The sequence below is a fragment of the Culex pipiens genome, chromosome 1, assembly GCF_016801865.2.
Source record: "Culex pipiens pallens isolate TS chromosome 1, TS_CPP_V2, whole genome shotgun sequence".
Lineage (NCBI taxonomy): Eukaryota > Metazoa > Arthropoda > Insecta > Diptera > Culicidae > Culex > Culex pipiens.
The window spans coordinates 93,572,516-93,596,211 of NC_068937.1; the positions used below are offsets into that span (position 1 = coordinate 93,572,516).

At 38.2% G+C, this 23,696-nt stretch overlaps 1 protein-coding gene across 3 annotated transcripts in view; it reads right to left on the reverse strand.

The window, feature by feature from the left end:
* The window catches only part of LOC120422308 (sterile alpha motif domain-containing protein 5), a 426,502-nt gene that overhangs the window by 79,854 nt on the left and 322,952 nt on the right, over positions 1-23,696 (reverse strand). For all 3 annotated transcript variants that reach the window (XR_008212123.1, XM_052708208.1, XM_052708205.1), the window contains 2 exons: positions 18,851-18,934; positions 15,103-15,159 (listed from right to left, as the gene is read on the reverse strand). Coding sequence is in view for 2 of the 3 variants with exons in the window: in XM_052708208.1 (XP_052564168.1) it covers positions 15,103-15,159; positions 18,851-18,934 (141 nt within the window). In the remaining variant the exon portion in view is untranslated. The remainder of the gene's footprint in view (positions 1-15,102; positions 15,160-18,850; positions 18,935-23,696) is intronic.

The following is a 23,696-nucleotide window of genomic DNA, read 5'->3' on the forward strand; positions in this document are numbered from 1 at the left end:
GATGCCATCAAGAAGCTGAAGAACAACAAAGCAGTGGGTAAGGATGGTATCGGTGCTGAACTCATCAAGATGGGCCCGGACAAGCTGGCAGCCTGTCTACACCGGCTGATAGCCAAGGTCTGGGACACAGAACAGCTACCGGAGGAGTGGAAAGAGGGAGTAATATGCCCGATCTACAAGAAGGGGGACAAGTTGGAATGTGAGAACTATCGAGCTATCACCATTCTCAACGCGGCCTACAAAGTGCTGTCTCAGATCATTTTCTGTCGTCTGTCGGAGCGAGCAAAGGATTTCGTTGGGTCGTACCAAGCCGGTTTTGTGGAGGGGAAATCGACGACGGACCAAATCTTTTTGCTACGCCAAATCCTCCAAAAATGTCGCGAGTACCAGATCCCGACGCACCACCTGTTCATCGATTTCAAAGCCGCGTACGACTCGGTCGATCGCGAAGAGCTATGGAAGATCATGTACGAGAACGGCTTTCCCGGGAAGCTGATCAGACTAGTGAAATCAACGATGGACGGGGCGCGGTGCAGCGTGAAGATTTCGGGAGCGATGTCCGACCCGATCGAATCGCGCAAGGGACTGCGACAAGGCGACGGTATCTCCGGCCTCTGTTTCAACATTGGGCTTGAAGGTGTTATGAGGCGGGCGGGCTTCAACATGCGGGGCACGATTATCAACCGATCCAGCCAGTTCATCTGCTATGCCGACGACATGGACATTGTCGGCAGAACGTTCGAGGAGGTGGCCAGGCGGTACACCGAATTGAAGCGGGAAGCGGATAAGGTTGGATTGAAGGTGAATGTTGCGAAGACGAAGTATCTGCTGGCAGGAGGAACCGAGTCCCTTACGACTCGCATAGGACCGAGCGTGACGATCGACGGCGACGAGTTCGAGGTTGTGGAGGAGTTTGTGTACCTCGGATCGTTGGTTACGTCGGACAACAACTGCAGCAGAGAAATTCGGAGGCGCATCATCACCGGTAGTCGTGCCTACTACGGACTCCACAAGACCTTACGGTCTGGTCACCTTTCCCGGCGTACAAAGTGTACCATGTACGAAACGCTGATAAGACCCGTCGTCCTCTACGGGCACGAGACGTGGACGATGCTCGAGGAGGACCTGCAAGCGCTTGAAGTTTTCGAGCGACGAGTGCTTAGGACGATCTTTGGCGGCGTGCGTGAGAACACCGTATGGAGGAGAAGGATGAACCACGAGCTGGCGCAACTCTACGGCAAGCCAAGTATTCGGAAGGTCGCCAAAGCTGGCCGAATCCGGTGGGCCGGACACGTCGCAAGAATGCCGGATGCGTTGGATGCGCGCCAACCGAACCAGACTATCAATCCGGTGAAGTTAGTGTTTAATTCGGAGCCGGCTGGAACGCGGCGGAGGGGGGCGCAACGTGCACGGTGGTTGAACCAAGTGGAGGAAGATCTGGAAAGTGTGGGAGTTCCGCAGCGGAATTGGAGAGTAGCAGCCCAGGACCGAGTCCAGTGGCAGCGCATCTGGAGACAGCTCATGACCCGGAGGTTGTACGAGCAGTAAAAGTAAAGTAAAGTAAAGTAAGATTATAATTTAAACTGCATTTTCCTAAGTTGGTAACCATATTTTGCATGTAAGGAATAGTAGAAAAATATTTGGTACAGGAACGTAAAAAGTTTTTCAAATGTCAAAACAATGGCATGATTTTTTTTTGTATTTGTCCTGCTCCTACTTTAGTAAGAGTCAAGGGACACAAACTTCAAAAAATATTTGCATGGCTTAGTATTTAAACAAAATAAAATATTTTTTTAAACTGTTGAAAAATAGAATGATTGTTTTCATGAAGTACACCAAATCAGTTTGTGAAATGAAAACGCCTTGAGAAACGTAAGTATTTTATGTCATCGGTACAAACGTGTTCTTCTAAGATAATCAGACATGTTAAAAAATAAAAAAAATATCATATGCTTGAAACATGGAACAACCGCACTGTGACTAATAAGGGGCAGTAAAAAAAATAATTGACTATTTGGATGGAAATATCCGAATGACAAAAACTCAAAACCTGGTATTATATTAAAATTCAAAATCACATATTTTACATTCTTGGTTGAAAAGCTCTGCATTAACAATAAAACATATCGATTGCTAAAAAACAAGTTTAAATATAAAAATAAATTGAAATTCAATTTGATTAAACGAAAAATTAAGTTATAATAAATTCATATGAATTGCTTTTAACAGAGTTTTTGAGTTCATTTCAGCTGTGTTACGTCGTAATCCTCTTTAAAACAGCTTTTAGCTCAAGCAAAAGTGAGAAAAAAATTGAAGAAAAAAAAAATTCAAAAAGCTCAAGAAAGATGATAGGAATAGAGAAAGCTTTTTACTTGAATGAATAATTACAAAATTTAAACAAAGAATCTGTAAATCAAATTTAAAATAAACTTGTGAGCTTTTTTTACAAGTTCGTCTAAAGAATGAATTTAAAATTTGACGTATAGAAAAAAGAGGAAACAAAAATAAAAAGGTTCGAAATGGAAGAATGAACCTCACAATAATTCATGCAAGCTATTTTTTATCAGAACAAAATTTGCACAAAAAATTGAAAAAAATCATTTGGAGAAATCTGAATACAACAGTCGTAAAAAAATATCAGAAATTCTATGATTACTTCTTACCAGAGACATCTTCAGTTGGGTAAATCTTAACGTTTTGCGAATTAACTTTTCTTTGCTTTTTTTATTTGGATGATTTTTTTCCATGTTAAACGCATTGCAAAATGGTTTTTTTTTTCATTAATGAAATGAACACCAGAAAAATGTATTTAGAAAAATTCTCTATCAGCTTTTTTTCTAGATTTGATCAGAAAAATGTCTGCTGGGATACAGCAGTTTAAAATTCAAATTTTATAAAAAAATAGTTTTTTTCTCATTATCAGCTAATCATCTCAATCTTTTAACAAAGTTTCTTTTCAATACAAATATAAGCACTTTTGAAATGTTTTACATAATTTAAAAAAATGTTGAATGTGAACAACACAAAATTTCACACACATAAGTTTATTTACGTTTCAAATCGAATTAATAATTGTAAAGATATTTAAAACAAATTAAATAATAGAAAAACGCATTAGGGATGTCTTAATAAAATTAAAATGTTTTTAAAACTTTGACTTCGAAAAAATTGTAACCAGAAATTGATGAATTTTATTATAAAAATGTTTCCATCAGTCTTGTCTTTGCCGTTTAGTGCATTTTACAAAAAAATAACTCGTTGAAAACTTAATTTGGCAGCTTAATGTTAATTTTAAAATATTTCCGACCTTTTTTTATGCCTCGAAAAAATATATATTTTTCAAAACCCTAATTTTACACCATCCTAAAACTTCAAAAATATGCAGTTTAGGCCCTCAATTGAACCATGAAGCTATTGGTTCGATTTTCAATGTTAAAAAATGAAACTTTTGCAATATTTTGTGAGATCGTCAATAAAAATATTTTCAAAATTCTTAAATCACAATTTTGAAAGGTAAAAAATAGACAAATTTCCATATCCATGGTTGTGACAAAATTATATATTGTTTGAAATATTTTTCAGAAAATTTCTCAAAATTTAAATTCTTAATATTGAAAATCGAAAAATTAGTAACATGTTATATTTTATCAAAAAAAAAAAGTTTTTGTCGAATAGAAATTCCATTTTAGTTCAAATACTAAGGCCGTTGCTAATATTCTTCAAAGTTTATGCCCCCCGCCCCCTTCAAAATTGGTCCATAAAATCGGGGGGCAAAAAAATACAAAAAAAAAAACAATCCAAAATGCCTTTTCCTACATTGATTAACATATTTAGCATGTTTGGGTCCGTTTAAAAATATTTTGAACTTTTATGAAATTACAATGTAAATGTTAATTTTTTAACTTTTTTTTATTTTTTGCGACCGCCGTTTGGGTGTAGATTTTCGATACATCACGATTAAAAAAAAAATCTCATCTCTTAACCCAGATTTTGCACAATAACATTTTATGGCTTAAAATATGACTTTTTAAGTCCCCTTAAACACATAAAAAATCCAAAATAAAAAAAAACGTATTTTGGGATTTAAACTGATGAAAATTAAATAAAAAGAAAATCCGTGAACTAATCATAATCCTAATCATAACCTACAACTTTGTTGAAGAAATTTAAAAGATTGCGAAAAGGAAGTGCGAAATCGTAATGAACCGCTAAATTGCAAAAAAAAACTTTTTTTAAATGTCTAATCAGCTATTTCACGTCAAACATGAAATCTCCAAATCAAATTTGAAGTAGAGGTTCTTTGGCCAAAATAATAAGACCCATCTCCGTGTACGCACGCGAGCAAGCAGCAGTGAAGTGCTCAGTGCTCTATCGTTTTTTTCGGATTTTTTCGCCGTAATTGATTTTGATTACCCGCGAGTTTGCTTCTCCAGCATGCCAAGGGCCGGCCGTGGCCGTGGCAGTTCGAGTGCGGCCTCGAAAAACCCGCGAAGTTCGTCTACCGGCCGTGTGCAGAAAGGTAAACAAACCAACGCCGTGTCGACCGCCATCGCGCAGGGGAGCGTGAGCGCAGGAGGCATCGACAAAAAGTTACTACATCCCGGATATGTTCCGAGATCACCAGTGCGAACCCGTTCCGGTACTTCCGGTGCCACAACCAGTGGCACATCAACATCCGCCAACATCCCCATCAGGAACGAGTTCCAGATGCTGAGCGACGAAGAAAACAACAACAACACCGACGGTAGCAGCACTACCGACGACGACGACGACGACGATGGTCGTGCACGGAAAAAAGTGCCGACGTTAAAAAAGATCAATTCTCCAACGGAACGAAGACCACCTCCAATTTTTGTTTTGGACACGTTGGCGGACGATGTTGACGAGTTGCTGGAAGGCCTCGGATATTGTCTGAAAATCGGTAAGTCGTCGGTGCAAGTTATCACACTAACCAAAAAGAATTTCGACCTGGTACTTGAAGAATTGAAGCGTAGCAACTTCAACTTCTACACATTTAACCCCGAGAAGCCCCCTGTTAAGGTGGTCCTGCAGGGTTACCAAGACCGTCCGGTCACCGACCTGAAGGGACACCTTTCGGACGCCGGAATAAAACCGCGGGAGATTAAAGTGCTCTCGCGCAAGACAACGGTAACAGGTACACACACACTGTACCTGTTGTACTTCGACCGCGGTACCGTCAAAATCCAAGACCTGCGGCGGATTAAGACGTTGGACGGTTTTTGGGTAAACTGGCGGTTTTACACCAAGAACCCGACGGACGTAGCGCAATGCCACCGTTGCCAGAAATTCGGCCACGGCTCGCGGAACTGCAACCTCCGGCCCCGCTGCGTGAAGTGCGGTGAGTCACACCTCTCAGAGGCGTGCCTACTGCCACGTAAGGCGGACTTGGGGGAAAACGCAGACCAAACCAAGCCGCGCGTAAAGTGCGCGAACTGCGACGGTAACCATACCGGTAATTACCGCGGATGCGTCGCGCGCAAGTCCTACCTCGAGGAGCAGGAAAAGAGGAAGAAGAAAGCAGCAGCGTCCCACCCTCCTCAGCGAAGTACGAGCGTAACTGTGCCGGCAGCTGGGCAGCGTACGGTTCCCGCGGACAACTCAGCGTTCCCCCCTGGCTGGGGGCGATCGTTTGCCAGCGTGGTCGCTGCCGGTAGCGGTAGTACGGCCCAGCAAGAAGTCACCGGGGAAGATCTCTTCACCCTGCCGGAGTTCTTTGCTCTCGCGGGGGAGATGTTGACGCGGTTTCGGAGCTGCCGGAACAAGGCGGAACAATTCCTGGCCCTTGGGGAACTGATGATCAAGCACATCTACAAAGGATAAACAACCTGTGATCTAGATATAAGCTTTCTCTACCTCTATCCCTTTTCCTTTGCAATTTTTGTAAGTTTTTTTTTAAATTTTTCTTACTCCTGTTAGTGCCTTAGTTAAAGAAATAATTGTTCCAAAATGGATTATGATGCAACACACAGCTGAAAGGAACTCCAAAACTCTGTTATGCACTTCAAAATAACTCATTGTATCTTGATTATTCACCAATAAAACCGAATTGAAATTGAAATAATAAGACCCGTTTTTTTTTTGTTTGGCGATTTGGGTGCTCCTTTCCAAAATAGGGCGGTCCAAAAAATGGCAATCATATCTCCGGAGCGGCTGAACCAATTTTAGAGTGCCACGTTTCAAAAGAAAGGCTTTTAAGGAACAATATGTGAAGGTTCGAAAAACCTAGCTAAATATTTGAAAAAGTTTGAGATATGATTTTTTGAACATAAAAACAGCGTTTTTCGACGCGCCGCGCGCAACACCGGTGAAATGACGAAAACGGGTAAAAATCAACTTTTTTCATTAAAACTGCGTTTACTTGAAAATTTCAGCAATGACTTATTCATGTTTGGTTACCAAATTTTCCGTAATTGAAAGACGTTAATTTTGCTCTCAAATTGGTTCAGCCGTTCCGAAGATATGATTTTTAAAAAAAATGTGCTTTTTTGCTAAAATCGACGAAGAATGCCCTTTTTTTGGACCGCCCTATTTTGGATAAGAGACCCTAATCGCAAAAAAAAAAACACGGGTCTAATTATTTGGGTCAAAGAATCCCCACTCCAAATTAGAGCCAAATCGGAGCACTTTTGATTTGTAGACTTCCTGTTTGACGTGGAATGGCTGTATGACATGAATATACTTTAGCACTTTAGCTAAAAATGTGTTGATTTATTTTTGATTGCATATTTGATTTTGCATCTTAAACTGATTTTAGAAATTTTTGTACAAAAAATCTATAGTTAAAAAACACGTATTTTGGGAATTCTAGTAAGAATGGTAAAAAATCAAACAAAACATGGGAGTTTTTTCCGTGCAATTTTTTTTTTTCAAAAAAATCCTAATCATCCTAAGGTTGTAGTTAAACTTTGCCTAAGACTCCAAAGCGATCAGAAAATCCCTTTTCATGGTACAGATTTTGCCCGTTTTGTAATCAAAATGGATTCTTTTGTTTAAGTGAAGAGTAATAAAAAAAAACAAAGCTAAAAACAATGAACTTATTCATAGAGTTTCAAACTGATTTTTTTTACCCAGCGCTGCTCGCCGAGTGAGATGAATATGATGCGTGCTGAAAAAATCGACTTTAAATCGTATAAATTACATCATCCCAGTCAGACTTTCCAAACCAGATTCCCCGAAACACACGACAGCTTGAAGAGGTGTAACTACCGACAACCGCCCAAACGGAGTGCTAGCAGGAAGCATCAAGAGGCAACGACTAAAGTTCAACCTGTTTGCAAATTTACGTCAGGAAGGATCATAATCCAGTCAGGTGGAGTTTGTGAAGAGAGAGGGAGTGGGGTGACTTAAATCAACTTATCTGCAAGGGGATTTCACGAGTGCCGATATAAATCGATACAGTTAGATACCTGCTGCTGCTGCTGCTGCTGCTACTTCTGGAGCTTCTGCTTGCACTGATTGATCCTCTTAGGCCCCTTGGAAACTTGTGTCTTGTGTCTGACGGGTCCAAGCCGGGGCCACTTTCAGAACGCTGCCATCGGATTTTAATCCCGTCGTCCTGCGTTGACATCGTCCCCGGGAGCAGAAGCTTTCATGTTGACGGCGTCAGGCGGCGCTTTGTGCTTCTTCCATTTTCTAATACCATTATCCTGTGCTTTGGTTGTCGCTCTTTGCATACCTTCAGGATGAGTGACTTCTAGAACAGTGAGCTCGCATGACTCGCTCAAAGTGGTCAAAATGGAACCACTTGGCCGCCACTTCCGTCACTGGATGATTTCCGCAGTCACTGATTGGGCTAAATTGCTAGCCATAGGGACGACGTAAGATTAAAAGTTCCATATCAAAAGCTGCTTCTTGTCTTGGTCTCTCTCTCTCTGGGAAAAGGGATGCCCCATCGGAAGCCGGAATCTCCCGAGTCAGTAACTTTTGCTTTGGTTGCAAAAAAAAGCAGAGTGAGTGCACATCTTCCGGCAGGGTCTCAAGTCACGTTCCCGGGGAAAAGCTTTCAGATTTTCCCGCTTCTTCTGCACCCCCGCGCAAAGTCTTTTGTTCTTCCGGGGTGCTTCTAACGATCTACTTTTAGTCACTCTCAAGCATGTATTTATGTTCACTTTCTGGTTGCATTTCTCGATGGATCCTTAACTTTTTGCGCTCTGACGTTCCATCGGGTTGGTTCTAAGCTTTTGTTTAAAAATTGGGACTTTTCAAGTGGTGGAACTATTTTTTCAATTTTGCGCATTTTTTCGAATTCATTTTTTTGAGGCAAGGTTAAGGGGATTTTAGGCAGTTTTACTGTTAACTTTTTGTTTTGTTGTTGGTCGATGAAAGGTGCAGTTTTACAGCTGCTCGCTGCGAATCCAGTACGGCGAGTTCGATGCGGAGTTGCAATAGTTGCGTTGCTGTTTGATAAGAGCAGTTGGAGTTGGCGAAAATGGCGAAATGGAAAATTGGTAGAACGCTTAATTTTTGGGGAGTTTTTTTTTACAATGTTTGCATTATTTCGGGGAAACAACGGGGTAATTTCACTATACATGTCTCGGAAATGCTCACGATGGTTGATTTGGGAGAAAACAAACATACAAAGTTGGGAAATTCTGATTTCAACATATTCTGAAAATGATTCTGCATAATCGATTGGATGAATTGAGGTTGGTTCCTTGTCATGATGTTCATATTTATTTTGGTTTGTTTATTTATATGTGTTTTTTTTCTGATATGTACCTCATACTTATATTATGTATACTTTAAGATTCTTTTCTGATATAAAACTAGTTTATCTTATTTGGTTTTGAGGAAATAATGTAATGGAAATCAATGTTTGATATACTTTTTTAGAAACTCAAATTGTTTTGAAAAAGGATGCTGGATCATTTATAATTCAGAAGGTTTAAATGAAACAACATCTTTTTTTTTATAATCAGCTGACATTAAATAGGTAAAAGGTCGAATATAAATATTGAAACGCAACTATTTTATTTTTCTTTTTAACAGTTTTTTTTTGCAAAATAAAAAATACGAGTAAATAACACACGGAGCGTTATGAAACCATACTGACATTTGGTAAAAGAGTTTGCAAGAAGTGTTCAACCATTTTTGATAGGTTTTAAAAGTTAATTTGCTATAATTAGGAAAACAATGATAAGTAGTACTATATCCTCTCAACAAAAAGTAGTTCGAATCGGAAAACTGACTGCATTGTCTGATTCTTTGGGCAAATTTTTAACTTAAAACAGTTGAAATAAGTTTATATTTTACAAGTTTTAAGAATTATTAAAATGGAATTCAAAAATAAATTCAGATTTAAGAGCATTTTTTAACTCAGAATTTTAGCTTAGAATAGTTAAGTAAAGTAAAATATATTAGTTACTTAGGAAGGTACGTAACTTACGGTCGTCATCTACAATACACTTAGAAAATTTGCTGGGTTGATATTTGTTGCTATGCAGTTGTTTGTTTACCTTTGATATGGAAACGTTCACATACCGTAAATTTAGAAATTTTCCAAGCCATACGCTTAGGTAAGCATTTTTTTGTATATGGAGCCAGTTTCACCCGATAATGACATTTGAGAAGGGCGTAAGTGTTTTAAATATTTTTGTATTTCGTAATTTAAATATTGCTGTATCTCGAAGCCGTTGCATCGTATCAAAAAGTGGTCAAAAACAAACTTGTAGGAAATTTGACGGGCTTTCCGAAAAAAAATACACTGAAAGAAAAAAACACGCCACTATTACGATATTTTCTGATTTTTAAGTTTAAAAGTCAAATTTAAAGGTGAGCCCACGATTTTGTTTTGTTCAAAATTTTTGTGAAAATAGCCTAAGATGTTACAAAAAGACTCACGAAAAATGCAGGATGGAGCAACTCACCTAAAAAAATACAAAAACCATTTACTGAAACTGTTTTTTTAAAAAATGCTCTAAACGTCAAAATTTTCAAAAACCGAATACGGGAATCGATTCTCCAGACAATTTTACATAAAAGTCTCCATATTGACCACTGTCCTAAGTTCAATCCTTGTGAAGTTACAGTGGTTTTAAAAATAAAAATGTTGAAAAAAATGGTTTTTTGATGGTTTTTGACAATTTCTATATGACAGACTTGAAAAGTCTCGTAAATATTTTTACCGGAAAGCTCGTCCAATTTCCCATAAGATTGTCTTTGACCACTTTTCGAAATAACTCGTTTTTTTATTATTTAAGCTAATTCACTATACTCTTTGAGTTGAGGAAGGCAAAAAAGATCAAACATAAAAAAATTAACCAAAATGGAACAAAAAGTTAGTTTTGGAGATTTTTTATGCGTGTTTTTTTTATTTCAATTAACAAATGGATTGCGAACAAATGGATTACGATAAATTTGATAAATGATGAACAAAATGAAAAAAATAAATAAATTGTTAAGTTCTATCTATGCACAATGTACGGCTAAAAATAAGACAGAATTGTATCCCTATTTGAAAAAAAAAACATCTTTTTAAAGTGCTGAAAAAAGGCAAAAATATGAAAAAATCAATTTATAAATTTTTATTGTTATTTATTTTAAAAGACAAACAAATCTATTTAAAATAAATGCAAATAAAGCCTACAATAAGCAAAAAAAATTAATGTTACATATCTTATAAAATATGCTAATCAATTTTAAAAAAATCAAATCAAACCTCATGAAATCAACAAAATAGCAATGATTCATAAAATTAAATCAATTTCAAAAACATTACTTTCTAAAACATTTCGAACCATTCAAAGCATTACCCTTACACAAGGCAACATCCACAAATAACGTAGCAATTTAAGGGTGTTTTTGTTTGAAAAAAAGCTATAAGTGGTGAAGGGGAAAAAATGCTACATAATTTGTTGAAGGCATTCATCATGTTAAACAGTAATATGATAATTCAAAAAAAATCCTGCTTTTTCGGAAGCCAAGACCTATTTTTACAGCAAACGTGACAAATCATATCGTCATTTGTCATCCGACAAATTTTTGTTTTTTTTTGAAAATTATTGGAAAGTATTTTAATTTACTTATTTATTTTCGATCCTACAGAACTCAAAATGAACTTGATTATCAAAATGAAAAATTGAGCGCAAGCGATAAAAAGAAATTTTATTGGGGTAATTCTCCGCCAACTCACACAGCAGTTGCCCCGACCCCTCTTCGATTTGCGTGAAACTAAGGGGTAACTTTAGTCTCTGATCACGAATCCGAGGTCCGTTTTTTGATATCTCGTGACGGAGGGGCGGTACGACCCCTTCCATTTTTGAACATGCGAAAAAAGAGGTGTTTTTCAATAATTTGCAGCCTGAAACGGTGATGAGATAGAAATTTGGTGTCAAAGGGACTTTTATGTAAAATAAGACGCCCAATTTGATGGCGTACTCAGAATTCCGAAAAAACGTATTTTTCATCGAAAAAAACACTGAAAAAGTTTTAAAAATTCTCCCATTTTCCGTTACTTGACTGCAAAAATTTTTGGAACATGTCATTTAATGGGAAATTTAATGTTCTTTTCGAATCTACATTGACCCAGAAGGGTCATTTTTTCATTTAGAACAAAATTTTTCATTTTAAAATTTCGTGTTTTTTCTAACTTTGCAGGGTTATTTTTTAGAGTGTAACAATGTTCTACAAAGTTGTAGAGAAGACAATTACAAAAATTTTGATATATAGACATAAGGGGTTTGCTTATAAACATCACGAGTTATCGCGATTTTACGAAAAAAAGTTTTGAAAAAGTTACTTTTTGCGTTTCTCTTTGTTTCGTCGTCCGTTTCTGTCGCGGTTGACCATGAACGGCCATGATCGATGACGACCAACTTTTTCAAAACTTTTTTTCGTAAAATCGCGATAACTCGTGATGTTTATAAGCAAACCCCTTATGTCTATATATCAAAATTTTTGTAATTGTCTGCTCTATAACTTTGTAGAACATTGTTACACTCTAAAAAATAACCCTGCAAAGTTAGAAAAAACACGAAATTTTAAAATGAAAAATTTTGTTCTAAATGAAAAAATGACCCTTCTGGGTCAATGTAGATTCGAAAAGTACATTAAATTTCCCATAAAATGACATGTTCCAAAATTATTTACAGTCGAGTAACGGAAAATGGGACAATTTTTAAAACTTTTTTAGTGCTTTTTTCGTTGAAAAATACGTTTTTTCGGAATTCTGAGTACGCCATCAAATCGGGCGTCTAATTTTACATAAACGTCCCTTTGACACCAAATTTCTATCTCATCACCGTTTTGTGCTGCAAATTATTGAAAAACACCTCTTTTTTCGCATGTTCAAAAATGGAAGGGGTCGTACCGCACCTCCGTCACGAGATATCAAAAAACGGACCTCGGATTCGTGATCAGGGACAAAAGTTACCCCTTAGGACAAAGTTTCAGGCAAATCGAAGAGGGGTCGGGGTAACTTTTCCCGATTTCGTGTGAGTTGGTAGAGAATTACCCATGGAGGAAAAATTAATGTTCATCACTTTAATTTGAAATAATAAATGAAAGCTGTCATGTTGTTATACTAATTAGAAATTAAAGTTGAACTATCTATTTGATTTGTTTCTGTGCCCAAGATTTTGCGAAATATTTTTAATAAACAAAAGTGATTTGCCATTATAATGCATTATAATGAAGTAATTTCTGGAGCAACATTTGAAAGGGGCGGTACGACATTGCTCTTACGGCCTTTCATTACACGCGTTAAAATGGGACGAAAGGCCGTAAGAGCAATGTCGTACCGCCCCTTTCAAATGTTGCTCCAGATTTATAGTTACCTCTTTGATCCAATTATTTTTTGTCAAATATTTTAAGCCAATCTATAATCTCAAAACGATTATCATTTTGTTTTTTTTTTTCAGTAGATTGGAAAGTTTCAGTTTTGAGATGTTTTGGCAAAATTTCAAATGAAGTTGTTTTAATAAAAAAAATCCCTGTTAAATTTATCAGCCAAGCTATAAATTAATATTTTTTGACGTTTTACAAAATTTGATATACATTCTCATTTAACGAAATATCAAAAAGGTTTAAAAAAAAGAATGTGAAGATAGTTTTGCTAAAAACATTACCGGTAATTAGTTGCAGTGCTGTCTCGTTATATTTTCAACCGGAAGTCACACGCGTAACAGTGCAGACATAACTTCTTTGTTCCCCAAACTTATTAAGCAAGTAAACTGTAGCTTTTTAATTCTTCTCCTGTTCCGGCAAGCAAAAATCGGCCAACCGACCAAGGTGTCCACAACAAGCAAACACCGGAAGTCCGTCTCCCGAGCATGGGTAAATAACAAGGGAAATGCGTAATAATACCTTTCTCTGGTATCAATACCAAATTTTGGTATTCCTGGACCCTTTAAAATTTGTCTTTAGGATTATGCAAGAGCAAAATGTGGTATCATACCAATTTAAGGTATTGTTTTGATATTGCAAAATTGCAGAATTTGTCAATGGTCGAACACCACATATTGGTATTCTTTTGGTATTACAGTGTTTTATCGAATTCCTCTGAAACTATGGGAAAATGTTGACCAATTTTGACAAAATAATTAATTTTGCGCTAAAATTATGTCTCAAAGCGAATGCATTCATTGAAAACCGGAAATTTCAAACTTGATTTTAAACATTTTTGATTAACCCCCTAAAGAAATTACTTGAAATTGTGGAAAATTTTCTAAGTCAGGATGGTACATTTTGGTATTATTTTGGTATTAAAGTGTTTTTATCAAATTCCTCTGAAACTATGGGAAAATTTTGACCAATTTTGACAAAATAATTAATTTTGCACTAAAATGATGTCTTAAAGCGAATGCTTTCATTGAAAACCGGAAATTTCGAACTTGATTTTAAACATTTTTGATATACCCCCTACAGAAATGACTTGAAATTGTGGAAAATTTTCTAAGTCAGGATGGCACATTTTGGTATTATTTTGGTATTGAAAGGTTTCATCAATTTTCTCTGAAACTATGGGATTTTTTTTACCAATTTGGACAAGATAATAAATTTTGCGCTAAAATGATTTGAAAAAAAAAACCAAATACTTTGAAAAACGAGTCAATCGAAAGATTATTGAATTTTGGTGAATTTCAATCCAGTTTTATTTTAATAACACTTATTTTTCAATCTTGTTATTTTTCAGAATCTTCAAGAACTTCATGCACAGGCCGTTCATCAATGACAAATGCATTCGGTGTGGTGAAGAATATCACTAAGAACAACATGGAATCATCAGGTGAGTAGATTTGGCTGTTGCATATGGATCATTTCCGTTTTTTTCACTAACTGCAACTGCTGCACTAAAAATGGTATGAAAATACCAAATTTTGGTATTACTTGTGCAAATACCAGCGACCAAAATGTGCTCTTGGTTGCCCAGTAATAGATGGTAAAATACCATGAAATCAAACCAATATCATGTTTGTGGAAGACCACAGGAATACCAAAATATGATTTTCCAAGGGCGCGGGAATACCTAAAATTAAAACCATGACAATACCAAGTTTTGGTATTCAAGCAATGTTCAAAAATCCAGAAGACCTCAACTTGGTATTGAAATGATTTTATTTTGTGGTATTATTTTACCTTTGGAATAACATGGTATGGTATTGTTGTGCCCTTCCACATACAAGCTTTTGGTATGATTTCATGGTATTTTACCATCTATTACTGGGCAACCAAGGGCACATTTTGGTCGCTGTTATTTGCTCAAGTAATACCAAAATTTGGTATTCCCGTGTTATTTACCCCTGCTCGGGCTGGCACGCTGCCACAATACTTTTACCGTAAAGTTGGACAAGATTTCGCCCAACTTCGGGCGATTAACTCTTACAGTAAACACTGGTGAATTGTGGGAAGTATACATTTGGGCGATTTTTTTTTGCGTTAACGTGATGGAATAATCTCTTCACAGGGTGGACGCGCGAGGGTTGTTAAAGGGAGGCGGAAAAACTTTCAAGGAATTGGAAGCGGAAAACCGAAGGAGAAAAAAAAGCCATCAGGGACAAAATAACAAACGGTCACATACACACAAACACGGAAATACGTACACACAGACATAAAAACAACAACAACGGCAACAAGCCCACTTACCTCTTCGTGCTCGCGTTGAAACTTTTCCTTTTTCCTCAGTGCTTCTTGAATTTTCAGCTGCCAAGTGGACGGGAACAGAGCAAAAAAAAAGTCGTACAAAATTATCAGTTTACGTGTGAAAGATGAATGCTAAACATTTTTTGGAGCCTTCACCACAGAAAAAAAACGAACTCTATGAATTTTTCTGAGCAAGCAAAAAGCACCTCCCCCCCCTGGTCACTTTTGCCGGAAAAGTGGCAATAAACTGGCAGACCACAAAAACAACAGTCAACTTTCCACCGGAAACGTGGCGGGGGGGGAGGGAGGGTAGGATGGCCAATGGCTGAGGGAGGGCGGGGGTAAATAATTAAAACTAAAACACTGAAAAACTGAAACAATTTGGGCACTCTCTGGAAAGAGAGGGGGAGGTCTAACGAAGCAGTGATGGGAAATTATTAAATTTTTGAATTTTCAAGATTTGAGATGTTGCATAACAGTTGCATTTTTGTTTTGTTTTTTTTTTTTTTTTGAGAATTAGTTTCGTAAAAAAAGGTGGTTTTGATGGAAAACAACAAAAAAGCAAAGAAAAAATGTCATAATTGCCAATGCAACATGCAACATATTTGTAATCTAACTGCAACGTTTCAAATATGAGCAATTATCTGAGATTTCGGTCATTCGATTTTTTTTGTATTTTTAATCCGGCTGAAACTTTTTTGGTGCCTTCGGTATGCCCAAAGAAGCCCAAACAACACTGAAAAAAAAATGATACACGGTAAAAAAAAATATTGGTGATTTTTAACTTCACTTTTTGTCACTAAAACTTGATTTGCAAAAAAACACAATTTTAATTTTTTTTTTATTTTTTGATATGTTTTAGAGGACATCAAATGCCAACTTTTCAGAAATTTCCAGAATGGGCAAAAAATCTTTGACCGAGTTATGATTTTTTGAATCAATACTATTTTTTTCAAAAAATCGAAATATTCGTCGCAAAAATTTTTCAACTTCATTTTTCGATGTAAAATCAAATTTGCAATCAAAAAGTACTTTGATGAAATTTTCATAAAGTGCACCGTTTTCAAGTTAAATCCAATTTTAGGTGACTTTTTTGATAATAATCGCTGTTTTTCATTTTTTTAAAGTAGTGCACATGTTTGCCCACTTTTGAAAAAAATATTTTTAAAAAGCTGAGAAAATTCTCTATATTTTGCATTTTTGAACTTTGTTGATACGACCCTTAGTTGCTGAGATATTGCAATGCAAAGGTTTAAAAACAGGAAAATTGATGTTTTCCAAGTCTCACCCTAACAGCTAGAGGGTGACGAGCGGGAATTCCCGGGAAAAATTTCCCGGGAAATCGACAATTTTTTGACCTCTCGATTCCCGGGAAATTTGGTCGAGACTCCCGGGAAATTTTATACTTATAAATATCGAACCAAAATTAATAAACTAATCAGAAAAACATTTGAAAAATTCGAAATTATTTAGAACATTGGATGTTCAATGTTCGATTTCCAAGATTGAATTGATCAATGCTTCTCTAATCTTCTTATTCTAAAAGTGTGAATTTTAACTTTTCAAAAATTCCAATAACTTTAATTGAGTGTAACCAAAAAATGTGGAACCCAAAATTAACATTGAAGCATAATTAGCAGTTACACACCATAAATGAAATATTTTTTTATTTCTAAGAGGGAAAAGCCTTTTCAAGATAAGTTTAATTTCCATATTCCCTCTCGAGCATAGCATAACTCATAGTCTATTTTTTTAAATTCTAAGTAAGTCAATTTCGCTTTATCGAGTCATTTTGTGTTTTGCATATTAAATTATATTTAAAGAATAAAAATCAGACATTTTTTTGTAAGCGGACACTAAGTCCGCGAATTGTGAACATTTACAGTTGACCTTAAGAAGGAAAAAATCAACTTAAAGTTTTTGTTTTGAGTCGTTATTTATCATATTGCAGAATGCCATATTGCATAAATGGATAATTATATATTAGTTATTTTTTTACTTTCAAAAAATCTAATAACAAGTTCAACAAAAATTTTGTGCAACTTTGGAAAAATCAATCAGTGCGAATGAAGATTCGTAAACATTTTAAACTGCAATTCGAGTCCCAAAAAGGCTCGAGAAACGATTTTGTATTTGTAGATTGAGGGAACACTATTGGCTAGTTAAAAAAATTCCCGGGTCCCGGGAATTCCCGGGAAATGGCAAAACTCAACTCTCGATTCCCGGGAAATTGAAAATCTCGAGAATCGTCACCCTCTACTAACAGCCCACCATTTTTCAATGTCGATATCTCAGCAACTAATGGTCCGGTTTTCAATGTTAAAATATGAAACATTCGTAAAATTTTTCGATCTTTTCGAAAAATCATCAATTTTCCTGTTTTTTAACCTTTGCATGGCAATATCTCAGCAACTAAAGGGTCGTATCAACAAAGTTCAATAAAGCAAAATAAAGAGAATTTTCTCAGCTTTTCAAAAATATTGTTTTCAAAGGTGGGCAAACATGGGCACTAATTTTAAAAAATGAAAAACTGCGCCTATTTTCAAAAAAGTTACCTAAAAATGGCTATAACTTGAAAACGGTGCACTTTATCAAAAATTCACTAAAGTACTTTTTGATTGCAAATTTGATTTTACATCGAAAACTGAAGTTGAAAAATTTTTGCGACCAATATTTCGATTTTTTGAAAAAATCTGTATTGATTCAAAAAATCATAACTCGGTAAAAGATTTTTTGCCCATTCTGGAAATTTCTGAAAAGTTGGCATTTGATGTCCTCTAAAACATATCAAAAAATAAAAAAAAATAAAAATAGTATTTTTTTGCAAATCAAGTTTTAGTGACAAAAAGTGAAATTAAAAATCACCAAATTTTTTTTACCGTGTTTCACTTTTTTTCAGTGTAGTCCATATCCATACCTACAACTTTGCAGAAGACACCAAATCGATCAAAAAATTCCTTCAAAAGATACAGATTTTTGAATTTTCACATATCATTTTTGTATGGACAGCTGCCAAATTTGTATGGAAAATTATATGAACGAACTAATGATGCAAAATGGCTTCTTTGGGCATACCAAAGGCACCAAAAAAGTTTCAGCCGGATTAAAAAATACAAAAATTAAAATTAAAGAAAAAAGACCGATTCCGTAGAGAACTGCTCATATGCTTTGATTTATTAACCAGTTTAATCACAAAGTATTTATCCTGGAGTTTGAAATTCAAAAAGAAGATAATTATAAGGGATGTTGCAAACATGTTGCAATCATGTTGCACACAAGTTGCAAAGCTGTTATGAAGAAAACAAACAAAATTAATAGTTGAGGAAAAATTGTCGTGTTATTTAAGCATTTTTCCATCAGTGAGAATGCAGAGCATTATTGTTAAGATTTAAAAATTGAAAAGTTTGGCAAAGTTACAAATATGTTGCAAATATGTTACAAAACCATAAGTTTTGTTTTGTTATTTGTTGCAATAGGTGAATTGTTTCCTTTAAAATTGAAGAATTTAAGAATGATTTAAAAGTTCTTCATGTTATAAATATGTTGCAATTATGTTGCAAAAGATAAAAACAGTACAAAGTTTTTTTTCCAGATTTCCCATCACTGCCTCCTCGTGCCATCGGCCATTGCTGGTTCGGAAACAAAAAAAGAACCAAGATATTTATGCACATAGCAAATGTAGTCTGCGCTCGCCGGCCGACCGGCCCCAAGTGTCCGGAAGTCCCGACCGGGGTCTGGTCCCAGAACCTACCCGCTGGATGGTTTCCTCGAAGCTGGGCTGTGGTCCACCAGCGCCGCCGTTCATTTGAAAATGTCTCAGTCTTTCGTTCTGCGGCTGAAATGGGACACGGAAGTGGGGAAAAAAATAATATAAGAAAAGCGAGCAAGAAGAAGAAAACGGCGACTATCGTTGGAGCATTAAGTCATTTCGGGAATTTCAATAATAGTGCAGTTGGAAAAGTTGGACCACTGCCACTTGAAATCGTGGCACGAAATTTGCATTCTAAATTAAAATAAGCACTAATGATGGTTTGTGCATTTGCATGGGCCGCAGGAGGGGAAAGCCAAATGGAACATCTGCAATCAGAACACCTCATTATGATAAGATTTTCAACAGAAGTGGCAAGGTTTTATGCTGTAAGGTTGTAAAATGACTTTACTATTTTCAACTGTCAGTTGTCTCAGATTACTTGAGTTGCCTCAGACTGCTTCAGTTGTCTCAAAAAGCTTCAGTTGTCTCAAACTGCTTCAGTTATCTCAAACTGCTACAGTTGTCTTAAATTGCTTCAGTTGTCTCAAACTGCTTCAGTTGTCTCAAACTGCTTCAGTTGTCTCAAACTGCTTCAGTTGTCTCAAACTGCTTCAGTTGTCTCAAAATGGTCCAGTTGTCTCAAACTGATTCTGTTGTCTTAAGTTGGTCCAGTTGTCTCAAACTGCTTCAGTTGTCTCAAACTGCTTCTAATGTCTCAAACTGCTGCAGTGATCTCAAAATGTTTAAGTTGTCTCAAACTGCTTCAGTTGTCTCAAACTGCTTCAGTTGTCTCAAGATGGTCCAGTTGTCTCAAGCTGTTTCAGTTGTCTCAAAAAGCTTCAGTTGTCTCAAACTGCTTCAGTTATCTCAAACTGCTACAGTTGTCTTAAATTGCTTCAGTTGTCTCAAACTGCTTCAGTTGTCTCAAACTGCTTCAGTTGTCTCAAACTGCTTCAGTTGTCTCAAACTGCTTCAGTTGTCTCAAGATGGTCCAGTTGTCTCAAGCTGTTTCAGTTGTCTCAAACTGATTCAGTTGTCTCAACCTGCTTCAGTTGTCTCAAACTGCTTCAGTTGTCTCAAAATGGTCCAGTTGTCTCAAACTGATTCTGTTGTCTTAAGTTGGTCCAGTTGTCTCAAACTGCTTCAGTTGTCTCAAACTGCTTCTAATGTCTCAAACTGCTGCAGTGATCTCAAAATGTTTAAGTTGTCTCAAACTGCTTCAGTTGTCTCAAACTGCTTCAGTTGTCTCAAACTGCTTCAGTTGTCTCAAGATGGTCCAGTTGTCTCAAGCTGTTTCAGTTGTCTCAAACTGATTCAGTTGTCTCAAACTGCTTCAGTTGTCTCAAACTGCTTCAGTTGTCTCAAACTGCTTCAGTTGTCTCAAACTGCTTCAGTTGTCTCAAACTGCTTCAGTTGTCTTAATCTGCTTCTGATGTCTCAAACTGCTGCAGTTGTCTCAAACTGTTTCAGTTGTCTCAAACTGCTTCCATTGTCTCAAACTGCTTCCGATGTCTCAAACTGTTTCAGTTGTCTCAAACTGCTTCAGTTGTCTCAAACTGCTTCAGTTGTCTCAAACTGCTTCAGTTGTCTCAAACTGCTTCAGTTGTCTCAAAATTCTTCAGTTGTCTCAAATTGCTTCAGTTGTCTTAATTGTTTCGGTTGTCTCAAATGAATCCACTTGTCTCAACCTGCTTCGGTTGTCTCAAGATGGTCCAGTTGTCTCAAACTGTTTCAGTTGTCTCAAACTGCTTCAGTTGTCTCAAGATAGTCCAGTTGTCTCAAACTGCTTCATTAGTCTCAAACTGCTGCAGTTGTCTCAAACTGCTTCCGTTGTCTAAAACTGTTTCAGTTGTCTCAAACTGCTTCAGTTGTCTCAAATTGCTTCAGTTGTCTCAAACTGCTTCAGTTGTCTCAAATTGCTTCAGTTGTCTCAAACTGCTTCAGTTGTCTCAAACTGCTTCAGTTGTCTCAAAATTCTTCAGTTGTCTCAAATTGCTTCAGTTGTCTCAAACTGCTTCAGTTGTCTCAAACTGCTTTAGTTGTCTCAAATTGCTTCAGTTGTCTTAATTGTTTCGGTTGTCTCAAATGAATCCACTTGTCTCAACCTGCTTCGGTTGTCTCAAGATGGTCCAGTTGTCTCAAACTGTTTCAGTTGTCATAAACTGCTTTAGTTGTCTCAAGATAGTCCAGTTGTCTCAAACTGCTTCATTTGTCTCAAACTGCTTCTGATGTCTCAAACTGCTGCAGTTGTCTCAAACTGTTTCAGTTGTCTCAAACTGATTCTGTTGTCTTAAGTTGCTTCAGTTGTCTCAAACTGCTTCAGTTGTCTCAAACTGCTTCTGTCGTCACAAATTGGTTTAGAAGCTGTTGATTCTTCACATTTTATTGATTTCAACCGTCAACCCCTTATCCCATTGGCAAATCCACCGCGCCCTTGGCCCGCACCGTCAGGTACGTCTGCATCGCAAACAGCGTCTCGTACTGCCCGTTGTAGAACGCCATGTCCATCCGGTACTCGCCGGCCGGTATAAACGGCGGAAACTGCGCCTCGTTGATGGTCCCCTGCATCGGGCAGCCGGCCATTTCAGGGGTTGAGCTCTTCAAACTGCCGACCGCGAGTCGTCCGACACCGGAGACCCCGTCCAAGTTGTCGTACGCGTCGCAGTAGTTGAACCACTCGTCCATCATAAAGGGCTGCTAGGTTTGGAAGCGGTAGTACACCTTGTACCGAACAAAGACCGGCTCTTGGGGGGAGAGGAACCTCCCGATGAAGTACGTCTTGGACGGTTGGTTTAGAACCAGGCGGTTCGAGGTTCGCGCTCGATGCGGAGCGTGTAGATGGGCCGGACGTAGTCGAACGCGTCACCCGATAGGGTGCCGTGGAGTAGGCAGAGTAGAACGAGTGGTTGAAGGGGGGTCATGGTGAACTGTGTTGGGTTGTGGAAGCTGCGTTGCTTTCATAGGTTAGTCGCTGACTAATATGCCCAATTTGCTGCCTAATTGAGTGGTTGATGAATACTTGCAGTAATTTGCTGACCGGGTCATGACTCTGCCTATCAGATCGACATGATGCTCTACGGTGTAGATGTACCTGGTGGTTTGTTCCAAAGGAGCAGTCGACTTCGCCTCAATTACCCTAAAGTTGGCTGATAAATTGAGACATAATCGCATGATTTAGAGCCAGCAAATGTAACTGAACATCTCCGAGTGCCAAATGAATCCCCTCCAGACAGATAAATGGCTGCACTATTACTCATAAGGCTGGCGCAGACACATACATCGCCAAAGAAAAGGCACCCACGCGCCCAGACACATTAAATTTTCCCAGGCATGCTTGAAAATATCGATTTTCCCCCGAGTCCTGCAGCGCCTATTCTTCTTCAAAGAACAACCGTACGACGGAACCACCCAGACAGCATTGAAGGGCACCAGTGCGGCATAAAGAGTCACACAGGCCTGTTCGTCACGATTTTATCTCCTCTGCAAGTGTGTGTGAGTGTGTGAGTGTGAGAGAGCTACTTAAAGCAAAGTTGCTTACCTTTGCTGGAAGTAACACTCACACGCCGCCGTGTGTGCGGGGTTTTGCGATGTGGTGTGCCACGGTTGCATAAATTAGGGCCTTTAGCCCGATGATCTCAATAGATGGCGCGCGCGCGTGTTTGTCCCGAGGGGGGTTCAAGTCTTTTAGGCTAATGAGAAGACTACCTGGAAGTGGTTACCGCCGGAGGGCAGACTTTCGAGTTTTGGGAAGTGGTCGAACATTTGTTACTTTATTTAACATCAAACATTTAATTGGATAGACATTACATTTCTGGGGTCAACCCATCGTCGAGTCCACTGGCCCCTTGGCCCGCACCGACAGGAACGTCTGAACCGCGAACAGCGTCTCGTTCTGCGCGGTGTAAAACTTCACAAACGGCGGGAACTGAGCCTCGTTGATCACGTACGTCACGTTCAGCAGTCCCTAGAAATGCCCACAAGAGGTCACTAGTTCAGTGTAGCGGAGTTGAGATCGGAGCTCACCTGCAGCGGTCATCCCGGCAGATTTGGGATGGAAGTCCGCAAACTGCCCACCCACAGCCGGTTAACCTGCGAGACATTTCCTGAACTGTCGAACACTTCACAGTAGTTGAACCACTCGTCCATCAGGAACGGTTTGTACGTCCGGAAGCGGTAGAACACCTTGTACCGAACGAAGACTGGCTCCTGGGGTGCGAGGAACCTCCCGGCAAAATACGTCTTCGACGGTTGAGCAGGTCAGCAGCTCAAAGTACTTGTACGGCTGGTCCACGCACAGGTTCCGCTCGATCCGCAGCGTGTAGTTCCGGATGGCGTCTGGCGAGAAGACCGGTCTGGTACAGCAGAAAGACTGATTTGTGGAAGAACATTGTGAGCTACGTTGAGTGCAGATCACTACTGACGTTCAACAGAGTGGTCATTTTATTGCTAACCAACCGATTAGTACGCTCAATTAGGTGCCTCATCCCAGAACATTGGTCATCACTTGGGTCATCACGTGCAATTGCTGCAACTTTCCGTTTCTGCCCAAGCAACCCTAACCTTAACCCGCTTCTTCAGCTCTTTCTGTACGTGTCAATCAAACAAATTGCGCCGCCGCTTCCAGATCCGTGACTTTCAACCCCACACATTTGTCGACTCTCCGCTCCGCTTTGCAGCCTCCCGAGTCCTTTCACTTTCATTAGTCCTTGTCCCCGCGGAGAAGCCAACAATTAACCAACCCTCCCCGTTTTAGCAATTGCAACGCAAAACTCTTATCCCCGTCTCGACACGCCGCGGCATGAAACGCATCAATGAAGGTAGAGTGACATCCTTGAGCGATGCGCTT